This window comes from Capricornis sumatraensis, chromosome 8 (assembly GCF_032405125.1).
Source record: "Capricornis sumatraensis isolate serow.1 chromosome 8, serow.2, whole genome shotgun sequence".
Lineage (NCBI taxonomy): Eukaryota > Metazoa > Chordata > Mammalia > Artiodactyla > Bovidae > Capricornis > Capricornis sumatraensis.
Window position 1 is genome coordinate 72,805,791 of NC_091076.1, and position 23,793 is coordinate 72,829,583.

The 23,793-nt window shown below is 49.1% G+C and overlaps 1 protein-coding gene across 2 annotated transcripts in view; it reads left to right on the plus strand.

Moving 5' to 3' along the window:
• The window catches only part of RPH3AL (rabphilin 3A like (without C2 domains)), a 115,604-nt gene that overhangs the window by 74,767 nt on the left and 17,044 nt on the right, over positions 1-23,793 (plus strand). For both annotated transcript variants that reach the window (XM_068977857.1, XM_068977858.1), the window contains one exon: positions 15,088-15,262. In XM_068977857.1, coding sequence (XP_068833958.1) covers positions 15,088-15,262 — 175 coding nt within the window. The remainder of the gene's footprint in view (positions 1-15,087; positions 15,263-23,793) is intronic.

Here is a 23,793-nt window from a genome sequence, read left to right on the forward strand (position 1 = left end):
GTGCTCAGCGGTCCACAAGGGTGCGAACCCTGTGGCCTGTGTGACCAAGCTTGAGAATAAGGAGGCCTGGCCCAGCTTCATTGTCCCTGTCCTCAGTTGAGGTGGCACCATCCTGATCCCAGAACCTGCTTGTCCTCTCCTCCTCTGTTGAGTCCTCATGACCTGGCTTACCCTGCTATGACACCCTCCTCCGCGTGGCTCTAGGGAGGGAGGTGAAAAGCTAGGGAGAAATCTGAATGTGGTCATTTTCTTGCATGGATCTGGATAGAAATTTGGATAATCGGATTTTCCAGCCTGTTTTTCAGATGCCAAACAATGTTGGCTGGCGCGATTTCCCCAGCCAGCTGTCTGGTACATGCGGACCGGGAAGTGAGGCTCCATTCTTTAGGAGCTATTTAGTAAGCTCCTAGGCAGTGCCCAACCCTGAAATACACACCCATTCCCTCTCCTGAGGAAGTAACTCAAGACACGTGTCTCCTGCAGGGCCAGAAAATTCTTCTGTGAAAAACAGGAGCCGAAGAGAACTGGCCTTTGTTGGGGTCCTTGTCTGGGCCAGACGTGGGGCCCTGGGTCTTCACTCTTCCAGCTAAATGGAAGCCCTGGCACCTTATGTGAAGGTCCAAGGTGGCAGAGTAGAGCGTGCAGAGCCGGGGCTGACAGGCTTCTGCCACTGGACAGGCTTCCTCCTCCTGATTTTTACTGCCCTCAGGAGTCAGCCTTTCTATTCCAGGATGGCCCTTGGGCTGGAGGGAGACAGGACAGGTGAATGGAGGTTTCCCCCTCAGTGGCCAACACAGTGATCTCCTCTGTCTGGGGAACCCCTGGGTCCCTGTCCTGCTTCTCCTTGCCCTGACTTTGTAAGTTGTTACATCCCAGCCTGAGCTAACACACCCACAGCCGAAGCCCAGCCTGGCCCTGACTCTTATCTAACTACTTACCTCCCTGAACCTGGTTTTGAGCCCCAGTACCTGGTTGTTCTCTTGACCCTTGAACTTTGCCCTCTGCTCTCCATCCCCCTCACCATCAACCAGAGTGTCGTGTCATGGTCGTGGACCCACTCCCAGTGTTCCCTGTTTGCAAACTAAATCAGAGAGGTCTGTTTGGTAGGTGACCTGGCTGGTTCATCTCAGCGTTGCCCCTGGTACCTGTTCCATCTCATCTGTGTGTGATGCTCAGCCTCACACCCCACCCCTACCTGTACAGCCTGGAGAAACCCTCACACCCCAGGGAAATGTGTCCAAGAATGCATATAGCAGCATCTGCTGTAACAGCCAAAAACTGGAAACCACCCCAATGTCCTTTCATGGTGGAATAGATATTTTCCAAAGGATGAATTAAAAACCCAACAGGCTGGGACTTCCCTGGTGGTCCAGTGGTTAAGACTCCATGCTCCCTATGCTGGGGGCCCAGGTTCGATCCCTGGTCAGTGAACTAGTTCCCACATGCCAAAATGAAGAGTTTGGATGCCACAATTAAAAAAAAAAAAATCCCGCATCCCACAATTAAAGATCCCACATGCTGCAACTAAGACCTGAAGTGAACTGAAGGTCACTCAGTCGTGTCCGACTCTTTGAAACCCCATGCACTATACAGTCCATGAAATTCTCCAGGCCAAAATACTGGAGTGGGTAGCCTTTCCCTTCTCCAGGGGATCTTCCCAACCGGGGATCGAACCCAGGTCTCCGGCATTGTGGGCAGATTCTTTCCCAGCTGAGCTACGCACAGCCAAAGAAAAAATAAATATTAAAAAGAAAAACAATGACCAAAGGAAAAAACAAGTCACTAAAGAAAAAATATACAAATGATTCAAAAATATGTTGTTAAAAAACAGGTAACAGTAAATGTGTTACTTATAAATGCACACTAAGGACTTCCCTGGCTGTTCTCAAAGAGTCGGACACGACTGAGCGACTGAACTGAACTGAACTGAACTGGCTGTTCAGGGGTTAAGAATCTGCCTGCCAATGCAGGGAACACAGGTTCAATCCCTGGTTCCGGAAGATTCCACATGCAAAAGGGCACCTAAGCCCGTGCACCACAACTACTGAGCCCGCTTGCTGCAACTGCTGAAGCCCACGCACCTAGAGTCTGTGCTGTGCGACAGGAGAGCCCACCACCGTGAGAAGTCTGCATGCCACGTGGAAGAGTAGGCCCTGCTTGCAGCAGCCAGAGAGAGCCTGCTCATCGCAGTGAAGACCTGGTGTGGCCAAAAACAAATAAATAAAAAGAAACTTTACATAAGCAGGTTTTTAAAATAGAAAAGCAAAAGATTGCTTCACACGAGATTCCAGATGGTGGTTACTTCTGGAAGCAACGCAGGGACGGCCTACAGGGCTTTCTCAGGTCCGGTCATATTTAATTTCTTAATGAGTTCACAGGTGTTTACATGAATGTGGTCCTTTGAAACATACTGTGTTTTCATACACTTTGGTATGTATGCTAGATTTCACAGGCACACACCCAAAAGTTAATGAGAGATCACCAAAAATCAGACCCAAAACAGCTTGAATCAGTGATATGGAGAAAAGCCTTTAAAATCTCCCGGGGAGTTGGGGGAGGGGATAAAACAAAAAAACAAAGAGCTAAAAACAATAACAGAGACAATGGGGAATCTGGAAGACAGAGAAGATGATGGAACCTCAGAATATAGGTTTTCCCCAAGAAGGAACAAGACCGATTGGAAATGAAGCAGTAATCAAATCCATAACCAAGAAAGGTGTCTGTGATTTCAGACCGCACACCCATGAAGACCCATGAGCCCTACCGTGTAGCGGTCAGCCCAGAAACCGTTTCATGTTGGCTTCAGAATCTGTTTCTGAGACTGTGTTTACATACAGGCATGTTTGTTGTTCTGGGAATTGAATCAAAATCCCGGAGCTCCTCTGAAAAGATCTGGTTGAGTATAATTGGCCTGTCCAATTTTCTGATTCCAGCCCTATTCATTTCCCATGCACAGCCCACTCCATCTGGGAACAGAGGCTGGCTTTGGAGCCAAACACCACCGTGGCTCGCTTGCCCTCTCTCAGATCTGTGCTGAACAGGGAAGATAGTTAAATATTTGGTATTCAAAGGGATTTCATGCTGCATGCAAATGAAGAGTAAAAGGAAGTGGATGGACAATGTTGGCAAAGCAAGTAACTAAGAACAGTTGTGGAAGGGACTGCCCTGGTGGTCCAGTGGCTAAGAATCCACCTTGCTATTCAGGGGCCTCGGGTTCAATCCCTGGTCCTGGAAGACTTCACATGCTGCAGGGCACCTAAGCCTGTGTACCACAATGAAAGATCCCACATGACGCAGCTAAGACGGGTGCAGTCAAATAAATATTAAGATAATGGCATCTGGTGCCACCACTTCATGGCAAATAGAAGGGAAAAAAGTGGAAGCAGTGACAGATTTTATTTTCTTGGGCTCCAAAATCACTGTGGACAGTGATTGCAGCCATGAAATTCAAAAACGCTTGTTCCTTGGAAGAAAAGCTATGACAAACCTAGACAGCATATTAAAAAGCGGAGATATCACTTTGCCGACAGAGATCCATCTAGTCAAAGCTATGATTTTTCCAGTAGTCATGTATGAATGTGAGAGTTGGACCATAAAGAACCCTGAGCACCAAAGAACTGATGTTTTCAAGTTGTGGCACTGGAGAAGATTCTTGAGAGTCCCTTGAATTGTGGGGAGACCAAACTAGTCAGTCCTAAAGGAAACCAACCCCAAATATTCATTAGAAGGACTGATGCTGAAGCTCCAATACTTTGGCCACCTGATATGAAAACCAGACTCACTGGAAGAGATCCTGATGCCGGGAAAGACTGAGAGCAGGAGGAGAAGGGGGCGACAAAGGGTGAGATGATTGGATGGCATCACTGGCTCCATGGACATGAACCTGAGCAAACTCTGGGAGACAGTGAAGGACAGGGGAGCCTGGCGTACTGCAGTTAAAGGGGTCACGGAGTCGGACACGACTTAGCACCCGAGCAAAAGCAGCAGAGCAGCCGTGAAAGCGTCATTCTTCTCTGTGGATTTGTTACACTTGCAAGACCTTCCTAGACCAAGGAGAACACCGTCTCTCTGGAACCAGAAAGAGAAGGAAGACGGGGGCTCTGCTCTCGGAGACTTCTAGGGCCCTTTCCGTGCTTTCCATGCTGCAGGTGATCTGGGAGATGCAGGGCTGCGGGGGGCAGGGGAGGTGCCCCTGGGGGCAGGGGGAGAGGGTGAGGCCAGAGCTGAAGGTTGGCCTGCCTGTCCCAGACTTTCTCTCTGACTCTGGGGCACTTGCTCCACAGCCATCATGAGCCCTTATTGGATGCCACCTCCCTCTGGAGCTGCCAAACGTTCCTCACCAGTAACTGTGCGGAAACCTCGCCTCCACGAACCCCTCACCGGGGGTTAACGCCAGCCACCGCATTTCCTCCAGTTCTGAAATAATCTAACCAAGGTGTTTAAATCATCTGTCAAGAAAACACATAGCACCCACAGAATATGTCTTCTTGCTGCATTTTTTTTTTTTTTCTTTTCCGCTAGGCTAGCAATTGCTTGCCCCCCAGGCTGACCTGGTTGCTCAAAAACCCACTTGAAATGAAGGGGAAATTTGCTCAGGCCCTGGGGAGGGCTCCTACTCCAGGGCTGAGTGAGGAGCTGCTCATGTGGGTGAGGAGGTAGAAGAAGGGGCAGGTGTGTGCTCTCTGGCTTTGCTGGAGCTTAATTTCTCTGGGTGAGGCTCAGGCCTGGCCCCTGTAGGCAGACCCTGAAAGGCAACTAACAATACTCAGGAAGGTGGGGTTGTACTTTCCTGGCAGGAGGAGCTTGTTCACTCCAAGTGGGGGCCTAGGGTGGGTTGGGGGATGGTGGGGACTTTCTCACTGGCTCACCAGCACACACATATATGCACGTGTGCACACACACACACACATACACACACACCCCTGATATGTTTTCAGGCGTTAATCTTTAAATTGCAAATATGCAAATACTCCTGGGAGAGGCCTCCCTTAACTTTCCCCTACACCTCAGTTGTTAGTTAGCACTTTACTTGGCTGCACCAGGTCTTAGCTGTGGCGTGTGGGATCTAGTTCCCTGACCAGGCATCCAACCCAGGGCCCTTGCATTGGGAGTGCAGAGTCTTAGCCACTGGACCACCAGCAAAGTCCCTGGAGCTTATTTTAATTCATCTGTTGGTCAAATGAACGAGACTTTTGAGCCATTTTTTAGGCAGATTGGACGCATCTCTGTTTTCGGTTTTTGCCGATAGGATTCATACACCTTTGGGGGATGAGAAGCATAGCCGTTTTCTGATTATAGAGGCGGGAGGAGACGTCATCCTTGGCACATAGAATAGCAGTGATACCATTTCCATGGGCTGCCTCTGGTTATACACGTGTAACATGGGCTTGCAACCTGATCCTGCCCCTCACTCCTCACCCTAAATAAACCTACACAGTCACATCCATGACATATAAATGCCAAGTCACCATCCCGCTTGAATACGGTAGCAGTAAAGGTAGTTGTTTGGGCTTCCCAAGTGGCTAAGTGGTAAAGTATCCACCTGCCAGTGCAGGCATCGATCCCTGGGTCAGGAAGATCCCCTGGAGAAGGAAATGACAACCCACTCCAGTATTCTTGCTTGGAGAATCCCATGGACAGAGGAGCCTGGCGGGCTACAGTCCACAGGGTCAGAAAGAGTCGGATACAACTTAACAACTAAACAACAAAGCCAGGTGTAAAGTCGGGTGGTCTTAGCCTGATTTGACTGGGCAGATAGCGTTTCTGGCATAAAATAATACTGAAAACACATGCGCACATTACCTTAGCACATCTCGTGTGCCTTGCTCGATAGTTTGTCGCCCTCAGCAGTGACCATGGCTTTCCAAAATCAGCTTGTCACCACTGAAACCTGGTCAGAGGGCGCTGCCCAGCAGTCTTAAGAGCAGCGTCTCTTCCAACTAATAGCATGGTGCCCCAGGCCCTTCCTGTTTTCCAAGGGATCCAGTTCTCCCTGCCTTTATGCTGGGAAGCCCTGAAGTGAAGTGAAAGTCACTCAGTCGTGTCCAACTCTTTGCGACCCCATGGACTATACCGCCCATGGGATTCTCCAGGCTAGAATACTGGAGTGGGTAGCCTTTCCCTTCTCTAGGGGATCTTCCCAACCCAGGGATCGAACCCAGGTCTCCCACATTGCAGGCGGATTCTATACCAACTGAGCCACAAGGGAAGCCCAAGAATACTGGAGTGGGTAGCCTATCCCTTCTCCAGGGGATCTTCCTGATCCAGGAATCAAACCAGCATCTCCTGCATTGCAGGCAGATTCTTTATCACCTGAGGCTGTCAGGGAAGCCCTGGTTCCCTTTAAAACACTGCCCAGGGCTTTCTCATTGTCAGAATTCTGACTCCTGGAGGTGAGGTGGGGGCAGTGACATTGGAGAGGAAGCTTGTCTTTCTGCAGGGGTAGAAAGGTCAATGTTGAGAACTCATACTGGTATTTTCAAACTAACCATAACTTGACAAAGCCTTCCCATCTTGCTCCGCTACAAAAATTTTAATTACTGCTTTCCTTTTCTATCAGCTTTTCTCCCTTAAGCACATCCAGATTCAATATACCAGCCATAGAGTGTTCTGACTCCCCATGTGTCCATCTGCCAAGCAGCCCAGGGATTTAATAACATTGACATCCAATTACCAATCTGTTACACTTCAATTTAAATCAAAGTAATACCTGCCTGTGCTTTTTTAAAAATCCAGTTGTGCTGATGGGCTTATGCTGGAGAAAGGCAGGGGCCAGACAGTCACCTCCCTCACCCAGCCCATCACATACAGACCACTTGCGTTAGTTCACGTGCTGGCTCCTGCCATGACTTTTTAAACAAAATAATGTTGTTGTTCTTTTATTTTTTTTAAACATTCTCCCTTTATTTATTTATTTATTTTTGTTTTGGCCAAGCTGCACAGCTTGTGGGATCTTCCCCAACCAGGGGATCGAATCAGTGCCTTCTGTATTGGGATCACGGAGTCTGCACCATGAGGGAAGTCCCCCCGTTTTGATAATTTATGATACCTGGACCATCCAAAGGAAAATGTTCCTAGTATCATGATCAAATGATTTGTTTTTAACTCTTCATGTCTTAACACCATGTCACATTTTGAGTTACCGAATATTTGGACCATGACTTTCTGGTATGATTTTTAGTTTTTCCTGGAGTTTTTTTTTTAACCTTTTTTTCTCACTGATAAAAGAATAATGAAACTCTGTGTCTTTTTATGCAGCCTCTTGACTTTCCCTTCCCTTTTCCTGTCAGAAACCCCGCCAGACCCTTTTCTAGCTCCAGCCTGTGCTACGTACTGAGCGCCGTCTGCATGGCATTTCCCTTTGACTCACTTCCTAAGTTGAAGACACTGTTCCAGGACTTCATCTTCCTCTTCCTTGTTTTTCCCTTGTGTTTTGCTGGAGCCCATCCCGAAGTACCCCAGTTCGATTCCTGGGTCAGGAAGATCCGCTGGAGAAGGGATAGGCTACCCACTCCAGTATTCTTGGGCTTCCCTTGTGGCTCAGCTGGTAACGAATCCACCTGCTATATGGGAGACCCGGGTTCGATCCCTGGGTTGGGAAGATCCCTTGGAGAAGGGAAAGGCTACCCACTCCAGTATTTTGGCCTGGAGAATGCCACAGACTGCATAGTCCATGGGGTCGCAAAGAGTCAGACACGACTGAGCAACTTTCACTTTCAATATATAATAAAAGAAAATTCCATCATGAGAGCCCCACCTTTATGACCTCATCTGAACCCAATTACCTCCCAAAGGTCCTCATCCCTAAATATCATCACTTTGGAGGTTACGGCTTCAACATGTGAATTTGGGGATAGGGCACAGTTCAGCCCATAGCACCCTCTAAGATTCCGTGCGTCTCATAAGTAACCTGGGTTACTTAAAGCCTTGAAATTTGGACACGCGTTCAGGAGTCTCAGCTGATGTGTATCTGTTAGGCATCTTGCGTGTGATAGCAGGTGCTGGCTAACCTGGGGGGCCCCTGCCGGCAGGGCATTTTCAATCTGGTGAAAGAAACAGGAAAATAGGCATTCCCGACAGTGTGTGAGCACTGCGGTGAGAGACCTGCACGGTGCTATGGAAGCTTCTGGATAAAAGCAATTTCCTAAAGGCTGGATTTCATTATCCCAGCCCAGGGAAGGAGGAAGGATCTGCTTGTAAAAAGGTCTGGAAGCATGAGACAGCTTAGTGTGGTCCAGGAGTGGGCATGGCTGTGTCGGCTGACCCCCGGGTGTGAGGGAGAGAGGAGGCTGGAAACTAGGCTGGGGGTGAAGGGGGCCGCTGAGGTCTGGGGTCTTACTGGCCTTGCCGTAGAGTCTAGGTTGCCTTTTAGAGCTCCTGAGAGGTCAGCACTGTGTGTGTGTGTCTGTGTGTGTTTAGGCAATGGGGTAGGGAGAATGTGTATGTGTGTGCACACGTGCGTGTGTGCGTGTATGTTTTTGTTCAGGTAATAGGGTAGGGAGGGCTGTGCTGTCTCCCTGCCAGGGTGGGTTGACCCTTTGAGAGCCACCCAATAATGGGCCATTTCACGTGGCTTTTCAAGACTGAAGCTTGTTAAGCAAACAACATGGTCTCCCTGAAGGCAGAGTCCCACGCTGTCCCCTGGGGACAGTTCCTTTGCTTTGCCTTCTTGGTTTGTTCATTCAGTCCCTCAGTCAGCACAGGCTCCCTGCTGGGTCCAGGGAATGGGTGGGGGCGATGTGATGGTTCCAGCACAGCCCGCTCTAGAAGAGCCTGAGCTCCTGAGCTGGATGAGGGGCTATGGCAGCAGAGGCACCCTGATTCTGCACAGAACGTCCCAGAAGGCTCCCATGGCGAAGCGTCCCTGCCTCTTGGAGCCGAGGATGAAGGGCACTCCAAGTGGAAGGAACGTCATGTCAAAGGCCACAGACGATCCATGGGGTGACGGGCAGAGAGCATGGACACCTCACCTGAGTTCACATAGGCGCACTCTTGAGTTGTGTGGGAGGCAGGGAGAGGTGGTAACACAGGGAAGACAGAGCAGTGGACAGGGTCAGAGGTTTTAGGCCGCCCCGCCGCCCTCTCATCTTCCCCCAGGCCGTTCCACCCCCCCACCCCCACTTCTACCCCCCCACCCCCGCCACCCCCATGCCTGCCCTCCTGTCCAACACGGTCTGTCAATTACCACCTTCTCCAGCCAGAGCCCTTTAGGAAATGCCGATGATGAGCGATTGTTATCATGGTAATTAAAATTCCCTGGGAACAGCTTGGCTAATATCCACCAGTATCTGCAGTCAGCTTGCCGTGAGCTGAAATCGGAATGAACCCCTCGAAGAAGAGCTCAGAGTGCTGAGCAGTGCGCGGGGAGGATTTAAGGCTGAGGCCCCCCCACCCCCACCCCCGCCTCCTGCAGTGCCACGGGGGCTGTGAGGGTCTTTCCTCATTAAATGGCGTTCCCAAGGCTGGGTGTTTTGCTGCCTTTATCACAGTGAACCGCACGTGAGGAACAGAGCAGGACTCTGGAGAATCTCACGGCTCCTCTAGAAAGCAAAGGTCTGCCCCATCTGTAGCCGGAGACCTGGTGGTTGGGGGTTAATTTCCATGGAGCTCTCTTCCCAGCACTGTTCTTGGGGAGGGGGTCAAGTTTTGAAGCTTGACTGTGGGTGATGGGCTTGGATGCACAGAGCAGAAATCACGTGATGGAAAGCTACTTCGGTGTGTTTTGCGGGGGAGGGCGGTGGGCGGGGCAGTGAGGAAAGAGAAAGTATGAGGACAGGCATGGGCTGGTATGGGGGGAGGGGAGATGGCTGATCAGAACTGGGATCCCCCACCCCTTCCCAGTCCAGCTCTCCCACGCAGAAGGCATTTTCCAAAACTCGGACAGGGTCTTGAATGCCCCTGTACATCATGTGCCTCGCATACCAGGTGATGTGCCTGTGTGCTCTCCCCTGACCCCCCCTACCCTCTACCTCCCCCTACCCTGCCTCCCGCCTGGAGTTATCAGAAAGTGCTGCCCCTCTAGCTGGTCCTGGATCCTCAGCCAGTCTGTCTCATCTCTGCCCATCTCAGTAGTATCCAGCCTTCCACTGGGACTGCAGCAGAAACAGACAGACTAAAGCCCAGTGAACTGAGCTCACCTGCCCACTAGACCCCAGGGAGGCACTGCAGGCCTGGCAGACCCGTAGGGCCATGGCCCCTGATGAACATAAATATTGGGGTGAATTGTATGAAATTGGCAAGGGTTTTTATAGGTCAAAAATAGTTGAATACAAAAAAAATAGGTTGAATAGCAACAGTTTCATGCAATTCAATCTAATATTTTGGATCCTATGCTCTTTATCCTGTTTTCCAAAAGAATTTGACTGACGAATGTTTTTAAGTGGGTGATAGGGTGGATCATTGCAACAGGAAGTGAGGCTGATGGTGTGGGGCCCGCTGGCTGTGATGTGCCAGGGCAGGCAGGGGCAGCTGGGGCTGTGGGTCTCCCTGGTACTTGAGGAAAGACTGGGAACACGTGGCTGCCTTGTGCCCTGGAGGTCACGAGTCAGGAAGGCGCACCGGCACGTCCTGCTAGGCACTCCCTGTTTATTCCTCTTAAATATGAAGTGGCAAATCCCCTTGATTAATTACAAGAACTTGGATGAAACCCTCAGGCCACATCCCCAGGAAGGCGCCAGACCTTATGGATTGAGACAAGCTCCAGCGAGCAACCCATGCCTGCCAATTCAGTCGTTCAGCCAGTGTTAATGGAGCACCTACTGTGTGTCAGATGTGTTCTAGGAGCTTGAAGATCAACAGTGAGCAGAGGTACCCTGGGCCTCCCCACTGAGTGTTAGACTTTTGTGGGAGAGACAGATAAAAATAAAGGACCAGCCAAGGGACTTACCTGGCCGTCAAAGACTTTGTGCTTCCAGTGCAGGGGACACAGCTTTGATCCCTGATCGGGGATCAAACTAAGATTCCCACATGCCTCATGGTATAGACAAAATGTTAAATAAATAAATAAAGGACTTGCCAAAAGGTGGAAGCAACCCAGTATCCAATGATGGATGAGTGGATAAAGAAAATGTGATATGTACATAAAACAATATTATTCAGCCTCAAAAAGGAAGGAAGTCCCACACTGATGAACCCTAAGGGCATCACGCTCAGTGAAATAAGCCAAATTCTGTATACACTTCAAAAAGACAAATACTGTATGATTCCACTTAATTCCTAGAAAGTAGAACAGTGGTCATCAGGCCCAGAGGAAGAAAGGAATGGGGATTTGTTTCACGGGTAAAGTTTTAGTTTTACAAGATAGAAAGAGTTTTGGAGATGGACTACCCAACAACAGTATGAATGTCCTTAACTTACTGAACTGTATACTTAGAAATGGTTTAGAGGGTAAATTTAGATAATAGTGTGGGGTCCTGCTTCACTGGGGAACTGACTTTTCTTCCTGGAGAGCAGGCTGACAATATGTGTTATCTGAATGAACACACATCCTTTGACCCAGCAGTTCATCTCCTGGGAATACTTCCTCAGGCAGTATCCGAAGCCTGTCTCTTGGTGGGTGTGTCAGGGTGTTGGTTGCAGTGCTGTTCAGAAGTGTGAAAAATAGGAAGCAATTTAAACATTCATCCAATGGTGGGGCGGAGGGTGATTTAATTAAGTTTAATAAATCCAAACCATAGTTTGATATAGAGACCATTACAGTATTTATTAACACAGAACAACTGCTATGATATATAGTTAAGTCTCATAGAATAGCATCTACATGATTTATTCTCCCAAAAAAGGAAGGAAGGAAAGGGGAGAGACTGAATTGGGTATATGCCCAGGGAAGAGAATTCACAGCCCAGTGTTGAGCAGGGCTCTATCTGCTTGGCTGTCTTCATTATGCTCTCTAGTTATTGTCCTAATTTTGCACACGCTGTGCTGTGTTTAGTTGATAAGTCATGTCCGACTCTCTGCAACCCAATGGACTGTAGCCTGCCAGGTTCCTCTGTCCATGGGATTCTCTGGGCAAGAATACTGGAGTGGGTTGCAGGAAGATCCCCTTTTCCAGGGATAGAACCCAGGTCTCCCTCATTGAAGGCAGACTCTTTACCAGCTGAGCTACCAGTAAGTGAGTGAGTGAAAGTCGCGTAGTCGTGTCTGACTCTGCAACCCCATGGACTATGCAGTCCATGGAATTCTCCAGGCCAGAATCCTGGAGTGGGTAGCCTTTCCCTTCTCCAGGGGACCTTCCCAATCCAGAGATTGAAGCTGAAGCCAGGTCTCCCACATTGCAGGTGGATTCTTTACCAGCTGAGCCACGAGGGAAGCCCAAGAATACTGGGGTGGGTAGCCTATCCTTTCTGCAGCAGATCTTCCTGTCCCAGGAATCAAACCGGGCTCTCCTGCATTGCAGGAGGATTCTTTACCAATTGAGCTATGAGGGAAGACCCTAATTTTGCTTGCTCAGTATGTATTTCTCAGGAATAATGTAAATAAAAAAGACAAAGCAGCCACCATGGCTGTTTAGGGAGGCAGTGCAATGCAGGTCCTAAGCCTGCCCAGACCCCACCAGTCACAGAGGGTTTGCCTCACTTGGTCTCCCTGAGGCTCACACATGTGGAGGCAGTAGGTTAGGTGCCAGGGGAGGGCAGGTAATGCCAGCACTGTTGGATGCCCAGGCCTCCGCTTAGCAGAGGGAGGCCAGGTAAGCCCCTCGCCAGCTTCCCCATGGCCTTTTGGGCTTGGGCACCTGGTCTCAGGAGCCACGCAGCAGCTCTGCAGGAACAGGGTGGCGTTGACAGTGACTGCTTGTGTTTATCACCTCTCCCTCTTTGGCACTTCTGCACCCTCTAAGCATCCAGACTTTTGGTGTCCATGACGCTGATGAATGACCTACTGAGGATTTATCTCTCACAACCACAATTTAGAGAGCCCCTGCCGCACATCTTTAGACTGTTGAGATGAAACTCTAGGACCTCTGGTGTGAAGTAGAGGCCAACAGAATGGTGAACTGGCGTTGGGCAAGTTGCTTAATTTGTCCAAACCTCAGTTTTCTCATCTGGAAAATGGGGATAATAATAGAATGTCCTCAAGGAACTGGTATCACTGGATGCCTCTGGGAATGGGGGAGGAGACATTTTGATTTCACACTTTGTGAACTTTAGATCTTGTGCATACATTACCGATTCAAAGAAATAAATACATATTGTAGGAGGGCTGCGAGAGGATCAGAAAGAGTTTTCTGAGGTGGCTCCATGAAGCGTTCATCCCACTAGATGGGTTCTGTATTATTCAAGTGTAGTGTTAGTCACTCAGTTATGTCTGACTCTCTGTGACCCCCTGGACTGTAGCCCACCAGGCTCCTCCGTCCATGGGATTTTCTAGACAAAAATACTGGAATGGGTTGCCATTTCCTCTTCCTGGGGATCTTCCTGACCCAGGGATTGAACCCCAGTCTCCTGCATTGCAGGCGTATTCTTTACCATCTGAGGCACCAAGGAACAGAACATAACACTATTATGTTATTCAAGAGCCACACCCAAAAACAGGCCCTTCTGCACAGGGAAGCTGGAAGGGAGGGCTGAGTGACTCATGCCTGGGACAGGGTTTGGACTCCATAGTCCTGTGTCTGTCACTGTGGAGCATCAGGAGGTGACTGCCATCTACTTGGAAAAACAGGCGCACGTCAGTCCACGAGTGAACAGGAAGTGCTGTACCATGAAGTGCGACAGTTAAGGTTTTGGAGACCCGTCACCAGGACTGAGTGTCTGTAGGAAAACTTGCTGGGTAGGTTCCACGTGGGAAGCACTACGTCTCTTTGGCCCTGTTGGAGATCGTTATGCACATTTTGCGTGTTAAAGGCTCTGAGAAGTGCTGCAGCAGCAGCTTGGTTTAATTGAGTGCTTCCCACTGTACAGTATGTGGTGCGTGATCAGGGACTCTTCTTTATTTTGTTTGTTTGTTTGTTTGTTTTTGGCCCAGCCCCTGCTAACGCCCCGCAGAAGCAGGGTGGTGCAGAGGGTCAGGGGGTGGGAAACGCTGTCCTCCAGAGAACGAGGTCTTCTGGTTTTTTAAAAATTATTATTTATTTTTGACTGCGCCAGGTTAACAATGCTGTGAACGGGCTTTCTCTAGTTATGGCACGCGGGGGCTCCTCCCCAGTTCCAGGCCTCGGGCTTCTTCTCTTGTTGCGGAGCACAGGCTCTAGTAGTTATGGTGAGTGGGCTTAGTTGTCCCACGGCATGTGGGATCTTACTGGACCAGGGATCGAACCCATGTGGCCGGCATTGGCAGGCGGATTCTCAACCACTGGACCACCAGGGAAGTCCTGGTCTTCTGATGTGAGATTATCCCTCTTGATCCCCTGGTTGCGCGTGCGTCAGATGAGAGGAGGAGGGTGACCATGAGGGTCGTGGGCACCATGTCTATCGAGCGGCTGCTCTGTGCCCGGCCCCAGCTTGTGGGGATTTACATTCACACGTGAGCCTGACCCTCTTGGCCGCCCTGGGAGCCAGCGCTGCTCCTGCCTCCTACCTACCGAAGATGAAACTGGGGGTGGGGGGGCCGGTCAATGCATCCAGATCTTCGGGCTACGGGGCGACAAATCCAGGATTCACACCCAGCACGGCTGCTCTGACCCCCTCCAAGTTTCCTCTTCTCCGAAAAGGTCAGGGCCTTCCTTCACACACTCCTACTCTTCTTACAAATACCCTGAAGGCATTTCCTTCATCAGGAAAGAGATTACGGAGCACTTGACGTTTTCTGAAGCAGATGTTAAGGGTTCCGGGACCTCACTGCAGTCTCTGCTCTGAATTCTAATCTGTGGCTCACTCTGAGCTCCGGCCCGTCTGTGCCCTGTATAGGGATGACCGCCTCCCAAGAAGCTCTCCAAAACCACAGCCAACACCAGGCTATGGCCAGCCCGGCTCTTCCTCCCGCCTCTTGTGTCTCTGCCTAGAATCTCAAGGGGAAGGGGTGGGCAGGAGGGAGGCAATGGCTTCTTGCGCACTGTCTGGGAGGGAGAGCTGGCTCGGGGGGTAAGGGGCTTATGGCACAGGGAAGGGTGCTCTGTATCCTGTGCTCTGAGCCGATGTCTCCCCCCACCAGGTCTGGAAGAGGTCAGGGGCCTGGTTCTACAAAGGGATCCCCAAGTTCATCCTGCCCCTGAAGACCCCCAGCCAGGCCGATCACCCCTCTTTCCGACCGTTGCCTGTGGAGCCAGCAGAGCAAGAGCCCAGAAGCACTGAGATCAGCCGCGTCTATACCTGGGCCCGAGGGAGAGGTAAGGCCCCCATCGCCCCTCTCCCGGGACGGCAGCCAATATTCGGCTCATCAACCAGCCGAGCGCAGCCTCGGGCGCCGGCCAGCGCCTGCCACACCCCCACGCAGCTCACACTGGTCTGCGTCCCTCTCTGTGCCCTCAGCTCTATCTGCACCACATGGGCAGCTGGACCTCAGCAGGGTGCTTGCTTCCAGTGGGAGGGGCCTCTGCGGGCCGTGTCCCAGCCAAGTGCGAATTTGGGGGCAGGGCTGCTGTGAACAGTGCTTGTGGGTGTGTGAAGGAATGTGATGTCAGTTGAGGTTTCTTACAAAGAATGAAAATGTATCTTTCTAAGGCAGATGTGTACCATCTCTTCTCATCACTTGTCTTATGTGTCAGAGAAAGGGGAGCCTGGCTTCCCTGGTCCTGAAACGCAAAGAGATAGTGTGCCAGGGCCCCTTGGTGTTTGTGGTGGCCAGCTGATGTGGGTTTGCCCTAAGTGGCCAGCATCAGAAGGGGAATGGCCACCGTCACGGGTCTTGGCAGCAGTGCCAGGCATGGTGGACGGCTCTCCACTGCTTGCATGACTTTGCACTGTTTGCAGTTTCATTTTCAAAGCTCTTGGTCTCACAACAGGCTCCAGAAGTGGACAGGGCAGCAATTTTGTAGCTCTATTTTATAGATGAGTAGCCTGAGGCCCAGAGAAGGGGAGGGATTGTCTCAGTTGGGTGTGGGAAAGTTGGGAACGGAAGGTGAGGTCCTGCCCTTGGGGCTCTGGCTCCTTGTGCCTGGAAGTGCCCAAGTTCTAGCCCAAGACTCAGGGTCTAAGGTCCTACAGGAGACACGGTGGCCAGAGGGATGAGGGCTTATCCTGACCCTGGGGAGCGATGGACCCAAGTTAGTGGGCCTGGCAGCTGCTTTTGAGTGGCTCTCGAACATCTCTGTCTTTGGATTATGACGTGGCATTTGTCTTCATATCGTTTGGACTTTGATTGTCTTGTTACAAAAGTAAGACGTGTTTATTATACAATTTTGAGAGTTGTCAAATGGTATAATTTACAAGGTAAAAATCCCCTGGAGGTCAGCCATTCCAGACATAATCAGCATTAACAGCTCAGCCTCTGTTCTCCAGACATCTTTTTATCAGCATCACTTGGCTTTTTGCAGTGCACCCTCCTGGCTAATTCTCCTGGACTGTTTGCATTTTTAATTCCCATGAGTTGGCCTTCCCTGCCATCACTGCCCATTGCCGCCACATATGAGTCTTGATGGGGACCATGGCGAGTGCAGGTGGGGCCTGGGCCGGCAGGGGGCAGTGGGCAGAGAGGAGTTCCTTTTCCACCCCCAGCGCTGGGGCTTTCTCCTGCCCCAGCCCAGGTGGGTGTGTCTGTGTGACCGAGGAAAGAGACAAGGCTGTGGAGAGTGCAGGCCTGGAGTGTTGCTTCCCACAGATTGAGGAGGAGAGGCCTTGAGACCTTACCCCAAAGGGGACTCTCTGCCCTGTCTGCTCCAGCCCTGGTGTGGCACATACGTGCACATGTGCACACACACGCAAACACACACATCCCTGGGGAAGGGCAAGACCTCTTGTCTTCTCCTCAGCCACACAGACACACAGATGGCCTTTTAATTATGTGGGCGAGGAGGCCAGCAGCCCACACACTTGGATCTGGCATCCCTTATTAACTGAGTTTGCAGCAAAGCCAGGCCAGGCAACATGGAGGTCACCTGTCTACTCCAGTATGAACTTGGCCTCCCTCTACAGACCAGGTAAGAAACCCCCCAGGCTCCCTGACCATAAGGGTATAGGAAAGTGGCCACCTGCAGCCCCATTGTCAGTGATGCTGGGTGCCAGGCAGCGGGCTGGGGCCAGAGCTGCAGCCTGTGGTCCAGATTGGAGCCTGCCTGCTAAGTCTGGCCTTCGTAGCACCCCGGCTTCCTTGTCCTTCACCATCTCCCAGAGTATGCCCAGATTCATGTCCATTGAGTCCATGATGCCATCCAACTGTCTCATCCTCTGTCGATCCCTTCTCCTTTTGCCCTCAAACTTTCCCAGCATCAGGGTCTTTGACTCTTCGCATCAGGTGGCCAAAGTATTGGAGCTTCAGCTTCAGTAACAGTCCTTCCAATGAATATTCAGGGTTGCTTTCCTTTAGGATTGACTGGTTTGATCTCCTTGCTCTCTAAGGGACTCTCAAGAATCTTCTCCAGCACCACAGTTTGAAAGCGTCAATTCTTTGGAGACACGTGGAGTCAGTGAAAACCACCTTGCCCCCCTGAGGCAGCCCTCTTCTGGGGCTCTTGTCTCTGGGGTCCCCAAAGACAGCATCCCCTCCCGCCCCACAGTCCCTGATGTGGAGGTGACACCAGCTCCCTCTCTCTGACCCTCCCTCCCTAACACTCTCTTCTGTCTGTCTGTCTCTCTCTCTGCTTTGGGGCTGGTGCACTTATGTCTCCCCCGCCCCCCAGCGCACTTCACTTGGAGGAGAAAGGCGAATCGATAGACAGAAGCCATGAACTTTGCAGTCCACAGAGCAATCAAGTGAAATGTATTGATGTTTCTGAGGCAGCTTCGTTTTCTTCCTCCTTCAAATTTTCTTTGTTAATTTTTAAATACATGAGCAGACCTGATATATTTTTAACAAGTGTAAACAATTCAAAAGTCAATGAAAAATTAAAATCTGTTCTGCCTGCCATCATCTCCAAACCCCTTTCTCCCTGTCCTACCACCATATACTTGCTATAGGGTTATTTTTTGTTTTGTTTTTAACAATAAAAATAGGCTCTTACCCATAACTCTGAAAGCTGGGTTTTTTTCTCACTTAAAAGAATATCATGGTCATCCCTCCAGGTCAATAGATATAGATTTTACTGTATCCTTTTTAATGGCTGAATAAAATCCTATCATATTATATATTGTGATTTAATTATTCACCTATTGATGGGCATTCAGATGATTTCTGGCGTTTTGCCTCTGTGAGCAATACTGAAACGTCCTTATGTGTATATGATGCTTCTATTTCCATGGGGCAGGTACTCCAAAACAAATTGTGTGTTTTAATTTTCAACAGACATTACCAGACTATATTCTGAAAATGATAGCCTTTTGTGCCCATTTATACCTGAATCCTTGCCTGCCATAAATATTATTGGTGTTTATCATTTTGCCCAATACACTAGATGAAAAATGATATTGCATTTTTAAAATTTCTACATTTGACTATCTCTTCTTATCTTTATAATTTATTGATATTTAAGCTTCCCTTTTTTTAATTGGCTGTTTAAACTCACCGCTCATTTTTTGTTATGTTGTTTATTTCCTCTTACTGATTTGTATTAATAGATGTCCCTTAGGGATATTAAATGAGTTGCAAATATTTTTCTCCTTGACTTTACATTTTGTTTGACTTTAGTCTTATAGCATTTTGCCATTTTTTTCATTCTTTTTTTTACATTTATTTTTAATTGGAGGGTAGTTGCTTTGCAATGTTCCTGCCTTACATTGACATGAATCAGCCATGTCCCCTCCCTCTTCAGCATCCCTCCCACCTCCCTCCCCATCCCACCCATCTAGGCTGGCGCAGAGTACTGGGTGGCGCTCCCTTCCTCAGAGGGTGAGTTCCTGCTGGCTGTCTTCGTATATGGTCGTGTAGATGCTGCAATACCACTCTCTCAGTTCACCCCACCCTCTCCTTCCTCTGCTGAGTCCACAAGTTTGCTCTCTGTGTCTGCATTTCTATTGCCCCCCTACAAATAGGTTCATCAGCACCATTTTTCTAGATTCCATATATATTGTATTTTACCATTTAAAACCAATTTCTTTTCATTTTTGTGAAGTTAAGTATGTCTTTTTGTTTTGTTTTGTGGCTCTAGCTTATTTTTAAATGTCTTTCTCCCTAAGGTTAAAAAAATTGCTAAATAAACAGTTTAAATAATGTGAGAATAAAAAGATATACTTAAATATGACAAAACTTACCCAAAAAGCAGAAATGTAGCACCAAGTATCACATTAACTGATAAAGCACAGAAGCCATGTTCTATCAAAGAACAAGTCAAAAATACCTCCATCATCACCATCATTCAACAGTGTTTTGTAGTATTTAACTAAAGTAATAAGGCAAGAAAATAAAATTACTTGTTACTATTGGAAAAGAAAAAATTCTTGGGAATTCCCTAGTGGTCCAGTGGTTAGGACTCCTCAGTTCCACTGCACAGAGCTTGGGTTCAGTCCTGGTTGGGGAACTAAGATCCTGCAAGCTACAGGGTGCAGCCAAAAAAAGAGAAAAAATTATCTTATTTGTAGATGATGTAATTGTATGCAAGAAAACCAAGGTAATCTACAAAAACAACCCACTGGCATTAATGAGACAACTGGAAAGTGACGGGACAGAAAGTAAATCAATAGTTCACACCAAACTACTGTGCAACTGTTGGTGTGAACCATTTGCTGCAAAAAATCAACAGTTTTAAACTATACTTATTAGAAGTAGAAATGGAAAAATCCATTCATAATTGCAACAAAAATTGTAAAATGTCAAGAAACAAATTTTTAAAGACTATAACTCAAACACAGAGAAAATTACGGAATCTTATCAAAGGCCATAGAGTGGAATATTACTAAACCTTAAAAAAGAATGAGATAATGACATTTGCAGCAATATGGATGGACTTAGAGATTATCATTCTAAATGAAGTCAAACAAATATCCTACAAGTTCACTTATATGTAGAATCTAAAAATGGTACAAGTAAACTTATTTACAAACCAGAAATGGACTCACAGACATAGAAAACAAACTTAGACTCTCAGACATAAAAAACAAACTTACGGTTACCAAAGGGGAAAAGGTGGGGAGGGATAATGTGGGGATTTGGGTTTAACAAATACACACTGCTAGCTCTTACCGCCTTTTCCAGGCAACTGCCATCTCCCTGGTCCACTTGACACTTTCCTGTGCCCTGTCCGCCTTACTAAAGCCAGCAGGTGCCTCCCCCCCCCCCCCCGACCCCCAAGGCTCTGGTGGCCAACAGGACCTTTTGCTTGCAGTCCCTCAGGACTTATTTGCATACTTTAAAACCTGCTGCCTGCAGGTGTGCCTTCCAATCAGCCTGATCTAGGTGCTCACTAATCCTCTCCATTGGAGTGGTCTTGGCACACCTCCAAACACTGGGAGCTACTGAAAATAAAATAAGCTCCTTGGACAATCATAAGGTTTGCGAGGGAAGCAAGAGGTAGGACTGGGTTGGCACTGGTGTTCGTCTGCTACCTGGGGCCAGTCCTTCAAGATAAATAGATAAACAAGGACCTACTGTATAGCACAGTTGTAACAACCTATAATGGAAAAGAATCTGAAAAAGTATATATAATCACTTTGCTATACACCTGAAACATTGTAAGTCAGCTATACTTCAATTTTTTAAAGAGTTACTATAACCAAAAGGTAGATTACTATAATCAAGAGAAACAGTATGATATTGTTACCAGAATAAATAGAATATCTATTTTATATAGATAAGTGGATCAGAATAGAAAAATAACAGAGCTAAGGATGTATGGAAGCTGAAGATAGGTAGCTTTTCATTTCAGTGGGAAAATAACTGGTTTATTTAACAAGCAGGGCGAGCATAATTAGATTCCCATCCCATTCTGTGTGTACCCAGAAACACAGTGCAGACAGATTAAAGGTCTAAATGTTAAAAATAACACAAAGGATGTGTCAGAGAAAGATATGAAGGGTTTCTTTCCTCTGCGTTAAACTCAGAGCTGGTAGAGCGCTGATGCCTCAGGACAGGTGGGCTGACTCCCTGAGTTTGCTACACTCTCCCTCCTCCGGACACGGGGTGTTGATTTTGGTCAAGGACTCGCCTGCAGAACCCCTTGGCGAGCCCCATACAAGCTTACTCGTAGCAGGATGTTCATCCTTTCTCCAGGTAGGGATGAGAAACAGTGTGTCCTGAGTTCCCCCTGTGACTGGCCCTGGGTCTGACCTGGCTGCCTCTGGGGGCAGAGCTCCACCCTCCCACCCGATCAATCCAGCTGGGGTGTGGGCAACACACTACTTTCCCTTGGCAGGTCATTGCTCCAAGTTTATGGCAGCAATAAAATACAGTCAGTTTTTGTGCATCCCAGGTCCCTTTGTTCCTCTGTGAAATATAATATGTAAATGGTAGAAATGGTACAGTGGGCTCTTGGGTCTTAATCCCTTTAGAGCTGGGCCACATCTTTTGAAGGCTTATTTCCTTTCAACTGGATTCTCACTTTGGAGCAATGTATGGAAAGATATTTGCTGGGAAAGGGGATATTAATCTGGCATATTTGGGAAATAAGGGATTACTTTCTTTTTTTTTTCTTGTATACTGGAAAGCTTAGAGGAAGCAGCTGAGGCTTTGGTTCAGCAGCTCAGTTATGTCAGGACAGATGTCTTTGTAATTCTTGCTCTTTCCCTTGTGCTCTTTCCCACAAGATGGTTGCTACAGTTCCAGCCATCACTATAAAGAAAAGAAAAAAAGAGGCTAGAAAATTAAGCTTTTTGCTTCTGCAACCTTGCATCATAATAGAAGTAGGCTGGTACCTGTGCTGGAGGAGCCTGATTCCCTGTTGATGGAGAGCTGAACTGATCTGGCGGAAGTCATTAAGTGTGGCAGTTTTTCTCAGATAGGATTTTGTATGTCTCTACCTCCAGTGCTCCAGGCGGTAAAGCGTCTGCCTACAATGCAGGAGACCCGGGTTCGATCCCTGGCTTGGGAAGATCCCCTGGAGAAGGAAATAGCAACCCACTCCAGTATTCTTGCCTGGAAAATCCCATGGATGGAGGAGCCTGGTAGGCTACAGTTCATGGGGCCGCAAAGAGTTGGACACGACTGAACAACTTCACTTTCACTTTCACCTCCAGTGCTGAGAATACTTAATGTGATGGGGCTTATTGTCTTCATCCCCCAGTGTGTGACTAGGAGACAGCACTGCCCTGCGTCTGCTCTGTGGTTGCCCTGCCCACCTTTCCCAGCAGTTACTGAACACCTGAGATGGGGTGGGGCTGGAGCTGAAGCCCCACATAAGTACATGCTCATCGCTTAATCGTGTCTGACTCTTTGAGACCCCATGGACTATAGCCCACCAGGCTCCTCTGTCCATGGGATTCTCCAGGCAAGAATACCGAGTGGGTTGCTATGCCCTCCTCCAGGGGATCTTCCCAACCCAGGAACCCAAGTCTTTCGCTTTGGAGGCAGAATCTTGACCCTCTGAGACACCAGGGAAGCCAAGTCTCCAGTCCATACAGCGCTTGCTCTGAGGGTTTTTTGGGATGTGTGCTTCTCCAAGATGGGGGTTGGCGAGCCGAGGCCCTGGGGCACCAACCCCTGGATCAGTGAGATTCTGCTGTGTTTGCCTCTCCTGGGGCCAGGGCCCCATCACCTAAAGCTTTCATAACTCCCCTATGGCCTGGCCAGATCAGGGTGGCCTTTCTACTCTGCCTGCCACCCTAAACCCCGGAAAGCCCCAGCTGAGCCAACGGGTGCCTGAGCTCCCAGTAGCCATGAGGCAAACTCATTTTCCCCTCCCTGCTGAGGCCTGGGTCACAATCCCTCCCAGGACTCCGCGAGAGCCCTCCCACCCACTCCCCATCATTCCCCTGAGCAGAGTACAGCCTTTCTGGATGGAAGTGAACAGAATAACACATGGGTTCCCTTCAAGGTCTATTCTGGAAAAGTACATTGAGTTTCAGATTTGTTCCAGTTGGGTAGTTTTAAGAAAAATCAGAGTTTCCTTATCACTTCATTGGTTTGCTAGATTTTAAACAAATTTTTTTAGAATTCTAAACTGTGTTCTGTATTTGCAGTCCAGTGAAAGCAAGCTTTGGGGTTGTTTGGGTTGAGTGGTCTGATTCAGCTCAACCACAAATGTTTTGCCTGGGGCCACCCTTCCTGAATGACCCCTCAGCCGATCTTTCCGCCCTCTCACCGCCATCTCCTGTCCGCCTGGAGAAGCCAAGTCAGGGGTGCTGTGTTGGCCTCAGCCAGGGCTCCTTGCCTCATGGCCATTATCTCCTCTGATGCTCCAAACAGCCAGTGGGGCAGTTACGGACGTGAAACTGACTCTGAGTGGTGGATGAGGAAGGGGGACATCTGCCCAAGGCCACACGGGCTCCAGGCTCCTAAGTCCCGGCCCACGCTCCTGCCACACGCACTGGCTTTCCGCTCCTGGACTTGGTTCGAGGGTTTTGGGCTGCTGAGAACAGAGACAACAGAGGACAGCTCAAGTCAGGGGTTGCTGGCAGGCTGCTGAGGAAGGCCTTCCGGAAGCAGGGGTGGACAGGAAGGCCTTTCCAGGCCTGTGGTGCTAGAGCTCAGAGTAGCAGCTGCCTCTGCTTCTCAGGGAACACTGAGATCAGCTCCATGCCCCAGCCTCTGCTCGCCCAGCAGTCGGACACGACTGCAAGTCTGCACACCCTGCAGTCTCAGCCTCTGCTCCCGCTCTCAGGACCCCGTGTCCACACTCGGGGAGGATGTGATTGGCCCAGCTCCCTTCTGCTCAGGCTGCTGTTTATGCGTCTAGCC